This window comes from Eptesicus fuscus, chromosome 4, assembly GCF_027574615.1.
Source record: "Eptesicus fuscus isolate TK198812 chromosome 4, DD_ASM_mEF_20220401, whole genome shotgun sequence".
Lineage (NCBI taxonomy): Eukaryota > Metazoa > Chordata > Mammalia > Chiroptera > Vespertilionidae > Eptesicus > Eptesicus fuscus.
Genome location: NC_072476.1, coordinates 11,568,050 through 11,583,726, shown reverse-complemented (window position 1 = coordinate 11,583,726; position 15,677 = coordinate 11,568,050). Strand labels below are relative to the sequence as shown.

The window sequence follows — 15,677 nt, the reverse complement described above, 5'->3', positions numbered from 1 at the left end:
ACAGTAATATTTGCCTCAGATGTAAGAATAAATTTTGACAAATTTCGAAACTGCATGACAGCAACTGTAATCTCAAAAACCATTATTACAACTAATCCAGGTAAAAAGTTATCTGAAATTTTTTATCCCTTTGGAAATGACTGTATCACATAGTCCAATACTTGTGTATTTAAGAATGAAAACAAAGCTTAGATTTCATTTGAATTAAAAATGAAATATTGTTTTATATGACTTTAAAAAATGATCTTTCCCTCCATGACCCCTTCTACAACTTCCCCCTGCTCCCACCTTTATATGACTTTTTGTTGTTGTTGTTCATCCTCACCTAAGGATATTTTTCCATTGATTTTTAGAGAGAGTAGAAGGGAGAGGGAGAAACAGAGAAAGAGAAACATTGATTGGTTGCCTCCCACACACTTCCAGAATGGGATTGTTTTAACAAAGGTATGTTTGTATATTTCCCTTAATTATGTACTCCCCTTTACATTTTTAAATTTTATTCCCTTTTGTTATTAAAATGGGCAAAAGTTAAAAATAATTTTGGATCATTCACAATTATTTAAAAGTAATCAGTTTGATTTTTAAATTATTATGCATTTTCAATTTAAGAGACACCAGAAGCTAACATCTTATTGAATTTTATAAGAGGAAATAAAGAAACAAATCCTCAGGATGATGCAATTGACAGTTATTTGGAAGAATCCATAAATTGTAAGTGACCTTTAAATATTATTTGAATTTTTAAAGTGCCAAAATTGGGGCCTATAAAGTTTTGTTTTACATAGTGAAAGATCCTATATTCTGATTCTGTAACTGCTATATTTCCACTTTTTAAAGTAGTTTTAAACTCTTGGAGCTTTCTATAATCTTTTGCCAATCTGATGAAAGCTAAAAAAATGAGTTGACTATGGGTGTGTGTTTTTGTCATTGATTTTTAAGAATTCTTTAGATATTTTGTCTTTTGCTAGCATCTCCCACTGTGTAGCTTGCCTTTTCACTCTTCTAATGGCATCCTCTGATAATCATAAATTCTTTATTTTAATGAGCATTAATTTCTCATTCTTTCCCATTTTTTTTTGCTTTTCCCCCCATTTATATTAATAAGTTTTAACATAGCAAGTGTAATAATTGTTTTATTACTTAACTAAAGCTTCTACATGTTCTCATTTGAACTTTGTAGCTTTTCTATTTGGATATAATTCTTAGAATATGTATAGAGAGAACTATAATAACTTCTTTTTATTTTTAGTAAATACAATAGTTGATGTCTATACAGTTAAACAATTAAAGGTAAAAGCTTTGAAGAATGAAGGAAAACATGATCCTTTTTATGGCATTCTTTATGCTTACATTTCTACACTGAACATTGATGGTGAAACTACAAAAGTAGTTCGAAATAGATGGTAAGCAGCCAAATTATTTTTTAGCAAATTCATTCTTGTAAGAAATAAAAAACAATTATTGTAAATAAACTTTTAAGATCTATAAAAGTTTAAGCTATACTTGGGCATCACCGTGGTTATACACTTGAGGGAAATGTGTAAGTAAGTAACCTATACTGAAGTTTCCATGGCAAATTATTTAGATTTAAAGATTTTAATTGTCTTTTAAAGAAAATTTTAAATTAAAAGGCAATTATATCTGTAATCCTAAACTATAATGATATGATACTGCCAGAAACTTTTAACTAGAATGACACATTGTTGTTTTATAGTGTATTAGAAAATTATTTTGGTTGCCAAAGTGACAGCATTTAAACAAATAGATTTTTATTGATCTCAGAGAGGAAGGGAAAGAGAGATAGAAACGTCAATGATGAGAGAGAAGCATTGATTGGTTGCCTCCTGCACACCCCACACTGGGGATTGAGCCCCATCCTGGACATATGTCCTGACTGGGAATTGAACAATGACCTCCTGGTTCATAGGTTGATGCTCAATCACTGAGCCACACTGGCTGGGCAAGTGACCGCATTTAAAAAAAATGTTTTCAACTGCATGATGAATGATTTCTAACTACTCATAGGTCAAAATACCTATTGCATAGAAAAGTAAACCCCAGAAGTATTAATAATCTTACCCAAAAGATAGTTGGCAAGAAATGTCTAAAATGTTATTGTGAAAATCTCCCTATGGGCTTTTGTAATAGAAATTTTTATGGAGATAGTTCCAGGTTAACATGGAGTTTTAAGAAATAATATGGAAAGAGTCCATGTGCACTTTGACCAATTTTCCCCAATGTATCACATCGTAGCCAGGATATTTATATTAATTCAATCCACTCATTTTAAATACGTTTTTATTGACGTCAGAGAGGAAGTGGGGAGGGAGAGAGAGATAGAAACATCAGTGATGAGAAAGAATCATCAATTGGGTACCTCCTGCATGCCCCCACTGGGTATCCAGCCTAAACCCGGGTATGTACTGTTGTATCATAAATCAGTGAGTGAGATACAAGAAGCCTTAATGAGCCAGTTAATTAGGAGTCGTTTATTGCACACTGCCCAGAGGAAGGTGTTTCTTCCAAATCTCTGAGCAAAGTCACACAGGAAGTTTTTCATATTTATACCTTTTGAGCTTCTTTGTCTGCTGATTTTACAAAGGGCTCTGTGTGAGTTATTGTTACAGACAGTTGTAACCTTGAATACATAATGAGTTAGTGCTTGGCATAAGAATATGGGAATTATTATCAGTATTAGTTTATATTAGTCTATTACATTGGATGGCTAGCTTGCAAGGTCAGACAGTTAAGTTTATCTTTTTCTATTATTCAAACTAAAAACAAAGTCATTTTATAGAATAAGAGACTGTCTTAAAGTGACAGAGTTTACAAGACAAGGGACTATCTAACAATAGCAGAGAATTTCAAATAGCAGTTTTTATACAAGATGGAGGTAACTATGCTTCAGTACCCTGACTGGGAATCAAATCATGACCTCCTGGTTCATAGGTTGATGTTCAACCACAGAGCCACACTGACTGGGCTCAATCCAGTTATTTATTCAAATTTCCCCAGATTGACATGCAGTCATTTGTGTGCACATGTGTATATTAAGTTCTATATGGTTTTATCACATGTATAGGTTTGTTTGCCTGTGACCACAGTCAGGATATTGACCTATGGATTTTTTAAAATCCTCACCCAAGGGTATGATTTTATGGATTTTTAGAGAGAGAGGAAAGGAGAGAGAGAGAGAGAGAAACATCTATGTAGGAGAGAAACCGTGATCGGTTGCCTCCCATACATGACCAAACCAACAACCTTGGTGTATGGGGAGGATGCTCTAACCAACTGAGCTACCTGGCCAGGGCAGTTGACCTATGGGTTTTTAAAACACTTTATGATTTAGTATTAAAGTTGAAAAATAAATAATTTAGAGGCTATTGTGTAAGGCAGTTATTTTTTGAAAAATATTTTTCACAAATTTTAAATAATTTTTCTCATTTTTCCTACAGCTTTAGTATTAATATGTGAAGGAAAGCATCTAACATTTACTTTAAATGTGATCTGTGGCTAGATAAGAAACCACTATCTTCAGATCACTCTCTTTTCTTGAGAAATTTTAATTAGTCCTTTCCAAATTGGCTGAAGTAAGACATGCTTCAAAAATATGAAATAGCATGTAATTGCCACTTAAAGAGAGGTAAATGTGTCACTAGTGGTACTAATAGCATTTAGGGTGTGAACTTGCCCAACCCTATGGTTTTTCTGTAGGTCTACAGACGACCTGATAAGTACCATCAAGTGAGCATTTGTGGAACCTAGGCTTTCTAGTCACAAGACACCATTCCTGCCCTTAGAACACAGCCCCAGGGAGATAAGATGGACATGCCTGCAATAACAAGGAATAGGATGTGACAGAATTTAGTCAGTGCTGAAGTATAAATTCTGCAGCTTTTCAGAGAAGGGAAGGAGTGAAGGTTGTGTGTGTATGTGAGGGGGTCAAGGGGGAGGGCAAGAAAGGAAGGCCCTAGTAGGGAAATGAGCCTGGGCAGGACCCAGCATGGGGGAAGGTAGGAAGCAGGACAAAGAGCTTATCCCAGTTTCAGATGAACCAAAAATACTAAGAAAGACTGAGAACACATGTGGAATTATTCCTTGTGATTTTATATGTTTGTCTTGTATCCTGTGCAGTGCTGAGCACTCTGAAATTACTTACTCTAATTTAGACTTTTAAGCGATAATTCTGCTGGAAAGCAGATTTGTCACTTAGGCCCTTCACATTTTATCATTGTCCTCCCTTTCTTTTCAGTTCAAGCTGTGGTTACATTGTAAATGAAGCATCCAGCATTTGTACAACTTGCAACAAAGATTCTTCGAAGTTTAAATCCGTTTTTCTCAGCTTTGATATGCTAATTGATCTTACTGATCACACAGGTACCCTCCATTCCTGTAGTCTCACAGGAAGTGTTGCTGAGGAGACTTTGGGCTGCACGGTAAATAGCAAAAAAGAAACCATGTTTGGAAATATGTCCAAATTGGATTTTCTTCCTCTAAAATATAGGTTATTTGGTTTGATAGCAATTAATTTATTAATAAAGAGGTCTGTGAAAAATCAATCTTGATTTAAATATACATTGCTTTCTTTAATGAACAAATAATTGCAAATTGTATATTGAAATCATAGCTAATATTATTAGGAATAATGACAGAGGCCCTGGACCATAGTGGAGAATAAACAAAACATTTATATAGTCAAATAACAATGGGTAAAACAACACATTAAAGATATCAATCAGTTATGAGATAGCTCTTCCAGAAGGAGGGTTTGGCGATATTTCACACACTCAGCTGTAGAAAGTCAGCCACGAATGTTCCCCATCTGCCACTTTAGGACAGCAGCAGCAGATACTTAGAGATTAGATTGTACACATGATGATAAGCACTTGTTTCTTATTGTTAAAATCAGCTCCTGAAGTTTACCATTAAACCTCAGTTCCAAGTAATTTCCAGTTTGTCAAGGGGAGTTTTCTGTGTTAACCCACCCAATTAACTTCAGAGATTCAATTTAGAGCAGATATCTGGCCTTATCTCATCCATCAAGAGAATTGAGCTGTAATTACTGTGAATAATATTCCACTTCTAGTGAGAAAATTGATGTTTCTTCTTGTTAAGATGAGTTATCTATATAAACATTGGAAACACTTGTTTGATTTATTTTTTAAATCAGGTAAATGAGTTTCTTGCAATGACGGATGAACAGAGAACAGCATTAAAGTGGCAATTTCTTTTGGAAAGAAGCAAGATTTATTTAAAAGTTAGTATATTTTACAGTACTATGTTATTCTATATATTCAAACAAAAGAAAATCCTAGAGTTTGACCAAATAAATAAGGAAATTTTTTATTTTAATGATGCCCAATTCCCAGATGTGCAGAAGGATTTGGCTACTGTAGAAACAACGGAAGTAATCAGGTTTTCTCATATAGCATAAAGTAGTTACAAATGAAACCAAATAAATAGGTCAACAAAGAAAATACCCAGTAATGTTAACTCCAAGACTAGGCACCTGGCTTTAGCCCTTTGCACTCGCTTGCTTTTGTCTCGATTCCTTTTTTCTACTCGGGATTTAATTTTTTTAATACCCCAGATTTTACAAAGCGCGGCAGTAGAATAAAAAAACTGGAGTTTCTTTTCATACAAACTTATTTATTTGGATTTTTTATATTTCAAATTATTGATACATTCAATACAATTTGACATACGAGCTGCTACTGATGCTAACCGTGTCGAGTCACACTCGACATCCGAGTGCAAAAGGTTAGAGTAAAGATGGGTCTGCCCCACCCACAAAACCCATATGGCAATCTCACTTCAGTGAGCGGGATATAATAGCATATGGTTAAATGCTTAGATGCTGGGATGAGACAGACTCAAGTAAGAATTCCAATTCCACCATTCCTCAGCCTGTGTGACCGTGGGAGGTTAATTAACTTCTCTAAGCCTCTAAAATTCTGTAATCCTAAAACTCAGATCAGACTCCTGCAACACCAGTAACACTTCATAGAACCTTTGTGTTCAAGATGTAAAGGGAAGTGAGCCAAATTCCCCTTGTTTTGCAAATGAGGAAAATGGGACCAAGAAATGTTGCCACTAGCCCCAAGTCACAGGAGAGATAGGGCTACTGCCTACATTATTATTATTATTTTTTTAAAATATTTTATTGATATTTTTTACAGAGAGGAAAGGGAGAGGGATAGAAAGCCAGAAACATCGATGAGAGAGAAACATCGACCAGCTGCCTCCTGCACATCCCCCACTGGGGACGTGCCCGCAACCAATGTACATGCCCTTGACCGGAATCGAACCTGGGACCCTTCAGTCCGCAGACCGACGCTCTATCCACTGAGCCAAACCGGTTTTGGCTACTGCCTACATTATTACTCTCCTCCCATCATTCACAAATGTTTCTCCTTTACACTCTTAACGGTTTTGAAGCTCTTGTTTGAGTTAAATCTGTTTGTGTTTACTGTACTAGAACTTAACATTAAGAAAAATGTAAAACATTTATGAACATGCATTTCATTAGCTGTAGTGATATCATCGCATGTCATGTAGCCTCAAGAAAACTACAGAGCATTCTGATGAAAGAATGAGAATAAAAAAGGAAAATAGCATCTTAGTATTATTTAGAAAAATAGTTGTGATCTCATGGATACCCTGAAAGAGTCTTTGAGAATACTGCATCACTCCATCTCAGATTTTTACATGTTCTAGTGTTTTTTTCCCCTTGTGGCCTCAACTCTATTTGAATTAGGTTTCAGACATGGAGTCACCAACATCTCACCAATATGTCTAGGACCTTGGCTCAAGGATTCTTCTTTACTAGGCTGAAGGGGGGAAATTACAGAAATATACTGTATCTCTTTCACTATTTGATATAAATACTGACTATTAATAGATATAACTACTGCCTATTTCCCAAATCAGAATATACTCAGATCCTTGACCAACTTTATTTTTCCTCCAAATAGGAGATATCACTTGCTAATGAGTTTGATAAATTTAAATACATGGCAACTTATTTATAATTTTCCACACTTGATTCAAATATAACAACAAATTGCTCTCAAGCAAAGGGAGATGCTATACCTTTCCAAAGACTATGTTAAAAAGTTGTTTAAGTCAGATTTAACAAAAAATTTAAGCAGATAAAATGACTATATCACAAAATGTAGTAAAGATTATGAGAATCAAATACAATTTCATTTGTTATAAGTTAAAATAGAACATTTAATTTTAAAAATAAGAACTTATATTGCTCTGCTATCCTATCTAATAAAAGAGTGATATGCAAATTGACCATCACTCCAACAAACAACATGGCTGCACCCATGTGATCAAAGATGGCTGCCCCCATGTGGACACAAGATGGCCAGCAGGGGAGGGCAGTTGTGAGCGATCAGGCCAGCAGGGGAGGGCAGTTGGGGGCGATCAAGCCTGCAGGAGAGGGCAGTTAGTGGTGACCAGGCCAGCAGAGGAGGGAAGTTGGGAGCGACCAGGCCTGCAGGGAAGGGCAGTTGGGGGGGACCCAGACCTACAGGGGAGAGCAGTTGAGGGGGGGATCAAGCCTGCAGAGGATGGCAGTTAGGGGTGACCAGGCCTGCAGGGGAGGGCAGTTAGGGGCAATCAGGCTGGCAGGGGAGTGGTTAGGGGGTGATCAGGCTGGCAGGCAGAAGCAGTTAGGGGCAATCAGGAAGGAAGGCAGGTGAGCAGTTGGGAGCCAGCAGTCCTGGATTGTGAGAGGATGTCTGACTTGCCGTTTAGGCCCGATCCTACCGGGATCGGGCCTAAACAGGCAGTCGGACATCCCTCGAGGGGTCTCAGATTGGAGAGGGTGCAGGCTGGGCTGAGGGACACACACCCCGTGCATGAATTTCGTGCACCGGGCCTCTAGTATATGATAAAAACATATTCTATATATGTTGAACACTATATATTTATCACATTTCAATTAAAAAACAATGATTGGAGGGATTTCAAAGTGAGGTATTTATTTTATTTTTTAAAATTAAATCTTTATTGTTGAAAGTATTACTTATGTCCCCTTTCCCCCCCCCCCCCCATTGAATCCTTCTAGCCTGCCCCACCCCCACCCCTGGCCTTCACCACTCTACTCTCTGTGTCCTTTGGTTATGCATATATGCATACAAGTTCTTTGGTTGATCTCTTCCCATCCACCCACTGCCTTCCCTCTGAGATCCTACAGTCTGTTCTCTGACTAGCTTATTTTGCTTAGCATAATACTTTCCAGGTCCCCACATACTGTCTCAAAGGGTAAGAGATCCTTCTTTTTTACTGCTGCATAGTATTCCATGGTGTAAATGTACCACAGCTTTTTTATATACTCATCTATGATGGGCACTTGGGCTAATTCCAGATCTTAGCCATTTTAAATTGTGCTGCTATGAACATTAGGGTGCATACATTCTTTCTGATTGGTGTTTCTGATTTTTTAGGATATACTGGTATTCCTAGAAGTGGGATCACTGGGTCAAATGGCAGTTACATATTTAATTTTTTAAGGAAACTCCATAATGTTTTCCATAATGACTGCACTAGTCTGCATTCTTACTAGCAGTGTACTAGGGTTCCCTTTTCTCCACAACCTTGCCAGCACTTGTCATTTGTTGATTTGTTGATGGTAGCCATTCTGACAGGTGTGAGGTGATACCTCATTGTCATTTTAATTTGCATCTCTCTGATCTCTGATGATTAGTGAATCTGAGCATTTTTTCATATGTCTCTTGGCCATCTGTATGTCCACTTTAGAGAAGTCTCTATTTAGGTCCTTTACCCATTTTTAAATTGGATTGTTTGTCTTTCTTTTGTTAAGTTGTATGAGTTCCTTATATATTTTGGATATTAACCCTTTATCAGATGTATCATTGCAAAATATATATGCAGTGGACTCCCTTTTCATTTTGTTGATGGTTTCTTTTGCTATACAGAAGCTTTTTATTTTGATGTAGTCCCATTTGTTTATTTTCTCCATAGTTTCCTCTGACCTAGAAGATATATCCACAAACATATTATCTGATATTTTGCTGCCTATGGTTTCTTCTAGGATTTTTATAGTTTCATGACTTACCTTTAAATCTTTTTTCCATTTTTAGTTTATTATTGTGTATGGTGTAAGTTGGTGGTCTAGTTTCATTTTTTTGCATGTATCTGTCCAATTTTCCCAACACCACTACTTGAAAAGACTGCCTTGACTCCATTGTATGTTCTTGCCTACTTTGCAAATATTAATTGAGCATAATGGCTTGGGTCAATTTCTGGAGTCTCTGTTTTGTTCCATTGATCTATATGCCTGTTCTTGTGCCAGTACAAGGCTGTTTTGATTATAGTGGCTTTGTAGTATAACTTGATATTTGGTATTGTGATCCCTCCAACTTTGTTCTTCTTTCTCAAGATTGCTGCAGCTATTTGGGAGCTTTTTTGGTTTCGTATAAATTTTTGGAGTATTTGTTCTAGATCTGTGAAATATGCTATTGGTATTTTAATAGGGATTGCATTGAATCTGTTGGGTAGTATGGACATTTTAATGATGTTATTTCTACCAATCCATGAACACTGTATATTCTTCCACCAGTTTATATCTTTCTCTGTCTCTTTTTTTCAATGCCCGGTAGTTTTCTGAGTACAAGTCTTTTACCTCCTTGGTTAGTTTATTCCTAAGTATCTAAATTTTTGTTGTTGTTGTTGCAATGGTAAATGCGATTGTTTGTTTAGTTTCTCTTTCTGAGAATTCATTATTGGTGTATAAAAGTGCCATTGATTTTTGGGTGTTGATTTGGTATCCTGCTACATTGCTAAATTCAGTTATTAAATCTAGTAGTTTTTTTTTGGTAGAGCCTTTAGGGTTTTCTGTGTACAATATCATGTCATCTGCAAATAATGGAGAATTTTACTTCCTTCTTTTCAATTTGGATGCCTTTTATTTTCTTCTTCTTGTCTGATTGCTGTGGCTAGGACTTCCAGTATTATGTTGACTAAAGTGGTGAAAGTAGATATCCCTGTCTTGTTCCTGTTCTTAGGGGAAATGGTTTTAGTTTTTGCCCATTGGATATGATGTTTGCTGTAGGTTTGTCATATATGGCCTTTATTATGTTGAGATATGATCCTTCTATTCCCACATTGCTGAGAGTTTTTATTAAAAATGGGTGTTGGGTTCTAACCAGTTTCATTCAGTGGATAGAGTGTTGGGCTGTGGACTGAGGGGTCCCAGGTTCGATTATGGTCAAGGGCATGTACCTTGGTTGTGGGCACATCCCCAGTAGGGGGTGTGCAGGAGGCAGCTGATCAGTGTTTCTCTCTCATTGATGTTTCTAACTCTCTTTCCCTCTCCCTTCCTCTCCGTAAAAAATCAATAAAATATATATATTTTTAAAAATGGGTGCTGGGTCTTGTCAAATGCTTTTTCTGCATCTATTGATATGTTCATGTGTATGATCTTTTCATATATTGCTGGATCCAACTTGCTAATATTTTGTTGAAGATTTTAGCATCCCTGATCATTAGGGATATTGGCCTGTAATTATCTTTCTTTGTAGTGTCTTTATCTGGTTTTGGAATTAGGATAATGCTGGCCTCATAAAAAGAGCCTGGAAGTGTTCCTTCCTCTTGGATTTTTTGGAATAGTTTGAGGAGGATAGGTGTTAGTTCTTCTTTGAAGAACCGGGCTTTTGTTTCCTGGGAGGTTTTTTTTTTAATTTTTTATTACTGCTTCTATTTCATCAATTGTTATTGGCCTATTCTGGTTTTCTGATTCTTCCTGATTCAGTTTTGGGAGATTGTATTTAGGAAATTGTCAGTTTCATCCTCATTATCCAGCTTGTTGGCATATAGTTGCTCATAGTATTTTCTTACAATCCTTTGTATTTCTGTGGTGTCAGTTGTTACTTCTCTGCTCTTGTCCTGATTTTATTTATTTGGGTCCTCTTTTTTTTTTTTTTTTTGATGAGTCTGGATAACAGTTTATCAATCTTATCTATCTTTTCAAAGAACCAGCTCTTGGTTTATTGATTTTTTTTATTCTCTGTGTCATTTACTCCTGTTCTAATCTTTATTATTTCCTTCCACTTACTCTGGGCTTTTCTCATTGTTCTTTTTCTAATTCTTTAAGTTAGCAAAAAGAGTCCTGAGAGGAAGTTCATAGCACTACATTTTTCCTATTAACCTTTGAAATTAAAATGGGCTATTTTAATTGTGTCCTTCCACTCTATATTAAATAAAACGTTGGTGAAAGTGCTTTGTTAATTGTAAAAATTTAGACATCGTTATTAGTAAACTTCATCATCATATTCCTATATTCTAACAGATTATGTTACTACTCCAGGTTAATGTAGATCACAACTGGTAGCTTAAACACATTTTAAGCCCTATTTTTCTATGTGTTGGATTTGAAATCCCAACTTTCCTACCAAAGAGAAATATCATGAAAAAAAAATGACATGGATTTTTACAAAAGCCAGATGTGTAATTTCTCTACTGAACTCTGCCTGAGACTTGAACTCTTTTGTCTTAGAACTTTAATCGACATGTTAACAGCTGTAAGCAAAACTCATTGCGGTTCTCTATTGCATTCTCTTTTGGTAATTGGTTTTCAACTTTATATACACAGTGGTCTTTAAAACTAACTTTCTCTCTTTTCTCCCTACAGGTTTATTTGTCAGACAGAGCAAGGGGTAGATTGAGAATTAGTGTGATCTCATGTAAGCTTGCAGATCCTATTGAGGCAAGTAAGAACTTGTCTGGACAAGGAAATGTTTAAACCAGGTATCATTATAAACTCTGGAAAAGAATATGAGTTTTAACTCCCTTAATGTGGAAAATGAGTTGAAAATTATGGATAAAATTGTACTTTGTTCAAATGTGATAAAAATGTTTCTATAAACTGTTGTTTCCTCCTGGAGTTGGTTTGGGGGTAAATCTTAAATATCTATCTCACCTGAGCTCAATTCTTAGAAGGCCATCTCTACCAGCTTGGCCTTCTCTCTTCCCAAGTTGGAAAATGTTTCCATGAGTAATAAACAAATTTAATCTTTCCCTCAGATTGATTTCTTTTCTTAAGTCCCTTTCCTCCTTATTTTATTTCCCTGAGAAAGATCAGACCCTCTAAACACAACTTACCTAGTGTTTGCCAATGGCTCAGTCTGCTTTCCTGGAGCTGCAAGGGCCCAAATGAGGGCCCAGTGGGACCAACAGAAGTCTGTGGGCCATGTTGTGCAACGGCTTGAAACACCATGGAGCTTTGCAAATCCCCTGCCTGCTCTGATGATATATTGGAGCTACCCCATGCTTATGAAGGCTTGCTGACTAAGGGTTGACATGAGTCTAAATCAACTGTGGGGAGACTAACTTAAAAAGTTATATGAGAGATGCCTTGTCTCAGGAACTTAGAAGGGTGGGAGGCCTGCTTGGATAGAAGGACAACAGCCTCCCTTCTACCTCAGTCATCCTTGTAGGAGCCCGAAAGCGCTTTCCTCAGGACCATACTATGCTGAGTTGCTTCAGGGCACAGACCCACCAACATGGTTAGCATTGACCTACAGTCTGGGAGGTCTGGCCAACATTTTTGGGTCTGGCACTTCAGAAGGCTACATTTCACCTACCATAGGAGTAAGAAAAAAAGAAAAGTATATGAAACTCTTTTATAAAGTTGGTGTTGGGAAATAAACTTCCCTTGTCAGTAATCTTTTGTCTAGCTTTTATCATAGGCAGCCATAGAGGGGAGATATGAGTTGACCGCTAGTGTGCCAAATTATGGTAATAAGTAAAGTAATGAAGGATTTGACCTGGTTGTGCAAACAGCAAGTGTGCCCAATGAGAGTTTCCTTTCTTTCTCCCTTGGGTTGTGAAATGGGTGTGTTAAGCAAGGCGAATCAGGAGGGTAGACAGGGAAGGAAAGAGGGAAAGTGGTGGAGGGTCAAGGACAATGCCCTGCCCATGGGTAAGAGGGGGTCAGGGTGTCAGGTTGGGGAGGAGAGAGAAGTGAAGGCATCCACTGGCAGCCACATTCAAATCTTGTGTTAGTTAAGCAAGAGTAGGTATTCCAGAGCACAGGAGATGAGTGGCCCAGATGGTGCCAGGAGCTGCTGTGCCAGGCCTCCTGGTACCCTGACCTCTAGCAGCAGGTCCCAAAGTACCAATGTTTGGTACAAGGGTGCCTCAACCAACTGTCTGGGCTCCTACAGTTCATGGACCTCAGTTGCTCTGGCTCTTTTACTACTTTGCTTTAACTGTTTAATACAGGTGCTTAATGCAGGCATTCTTAATGTAGGTGCATATGCAGCAACCAGTGTTCTGCAACCATAGAGCCCTAGCAGGGTAGCAGAGGGCTCTGACTGACCTCCTCACTGCTACTTTGGTGCCTTCTCAGTGTGACATTTATTTGTATTTATTTTTTAATCTTTATTGTTCAGATTGTTACAGTTGTACCTCTTCTTTTCTCCCCATAGCTCCTCTCCACCCAGTTCCCACCCCACCCCATACCCTTACCCCCCCCCACGTCTGTCCTCATCCATAGGTGTATGATTTTTGTCCAGTCTCTTCCCCCCCCCTACACCCTCTTCCCCCCGAGAATTGTCAGTCCACTCCCTTTCTATGCCCCTGATTCTATTATATTCACCAGATTATTCTGTTCATCAGATTTTTTATTCACTTGATTTTTTGATTCACTTGTTGATAGATATGTATTATAATTACTTTCTCTTTAAAATAAATGGTTTTAGCATATTTGAATTAATTGTATTAAAAAAATATAAAACTTACCTGAAACCAAAGATACTACACCAACATTTATACTACAATTGTGCCCAATAGTCTTGTTAAAAAAAAAAAGTGGGCCCATCTGGCATGGCTCAGTGGTTGAGTATTGACCTAAGCAACAGCAGAAGGTCACAGTTCGATTCCCCGTCAGGGCACATGCCCAGGTTGTGGGCTCGATCCTCCATGTGGGACTTGCAGGAGGCAATCAATCAATGATTCTCTCTCATCATTGATGTTTCTCTCTCTCTCTCTCTCCCTCTCCCTTCCTCGCTGAAATCAATAAAAAAAATATATATATATTTTAGAAGTGGGTACAAACATGAAAAGATGTCAGCTTCACTTTTCGAAAGTGGACATACAGAAGGCCAGGAGACATATGAAAAAATGTTCAAAGTCACTAATCATCTGATGCAAATCAAAATGACAATGAGGTGCCATCTCACACCTGTCAGAATGGCTATCATCAACAAATCAACAAGTGCTGGTGAGGATGTGGAGAAAAAGGAACGCTTGTACACTGCTGGTGGGATGCAGACTGGTGCAGCCACTGTGGAAAACAGTATGGAGTTTCCTCAAAAAGTTAAAAATGAAACTCCCATTTGACCCAGTAATCCCACTTCTAGGAATATATCCCAAGAAATCAGAAACACCAATCAGAAAGAATATATGCACTCCTATGTTCATAGCAGCACAATTTACAATAGCTAAGATTTGGAAACAGCCTAAGTGCCCATCAGCAGATGAGTGGATTAAAAAAACTGTTGTACATCTACACAATAGAATACTATACTGCTGAAAAAAAGAACTTTTACCGTTTACCAAAGTATGGATGGACCTGGAGGGTATTATGCTAAGCGAAATAAGCCAGTCGGAGAAAGATTAAAAAAAGATTATTGATTTGAGAGAGAGAGATGATTTGTTGTTCCACTCATTATGCATTCATTGGGTGATCTTGTATGTGCCCTGACTGGGGATCAAACCCACAACCTTAGCATATTGGGAGGATGCCCTAACCAACTGAGCTACCTGGCCAGGGCCTAAAAGGTATTTTTTTCTTTTTTTTATCCTCACTTGAGGATATGTTTTTATCAATTTTTCAGAGGGAGGGACTAAGGGAGGGAGAGAGAGAGAGAGAAGCACCAGGGATTGAACCCACAACCTAGGTATGTGCCCTGAGTGGGAATCAAACTACAACCTTTTGGTTTAATGAGACTATGTTCCAACCAACTGAGCCACCCAGAGCCAGTGACTAAAAGGTATTCTTAAAAACTCTTGTCAAGTACAGATTAGTGCAGTCACACCTCCTTTCTCCAATGCTTCCCAAATGCTTCCCATGGCAAACAAAGTCAGTTCTCCAAGCAGTTCACAGAAATACTAGTGGTGTCTCTGTCTAACCAAACTTCCATTCACCTGATAACCCTTTCATGTTGATACTTCAGCATGACAAAAAGCTTCTCAGGCAACAAAGGAGAAAATACTTTTGTTAGCAAAATCGATTAGCTCAATTTTAAAACATAGAGGCCATCAAGAATGCGAGTGTTGCTAAGGGTTCAAAAGAAACAATGATCATAGGTAATTGAAGAGATAGAAAAAACAGTTGATTTGAATAAATGGAAAGCAGTTAGCCAGTTTGGAGACAGTGATATATGAACAAGTAAAGATACTACATGCTGACCTGAAAGACACTTCTGGAATAAGTGCTGAAGGTGATTCATTTAAGGCTAGTAGTGGGTAGTTCAGTAAATTTAAGAAAAGAAGTGTTTATTTATAGATTAAACGGTACATTAGACATGTACTGTATATAAGAAAGGTTAAAACAAGGAATCATTTGGAGGTCTGGAATGGATTATTCAATTTATATTATTTCTAATGAGAAAAAACAATTCAGTTTTTGAACAAATTGC

At 37.4% G+C, this 15,677-nt stretch overlaps 1 protein-coding gene across 1 annotated transcript in view; it reads left to right on the top strand.

Annotated features, from left to right (window-relative positions):
* MEIOB (meiosis specific with OB-fold) overlaps positions 1 to 12,045 on the top strand; it is a 29,096-nt gene extending 17,051 nt beyond the window's left edge. The window contains exons 9-14 of the mRNA XM_008146387.3: positions 5 to 100; positions 610 to 711; positions 1,250 to 1,403; positions 4,253 to 4,436; positions 5,171 to 5,257; positions 11,666 to 12,045. Of these exons, the coding sequence (XP_008144609.1) occupies positions 5 to 100; positions 610 to 711; positions 1,250 to 1,403; positions 4,253 to 4,436; positions 5,171 to 5,257; positions 11,666 to 11,776 (734 nt within the window). The 3' untranslated portion in view covers positions 11,777 to 12,045. The remainder of the gene's footprint in view (positions 1 to 4; positions 101 to 609; positions 712 to 1,249; positions 1,404 to 4,252; positions 4,437 to 5,170; positions 5,258 to 11,665) is intronic.
* The last annotated feature ends 3,632 nt before the right edge of the window (positions 12,046 to 15,677 follow it).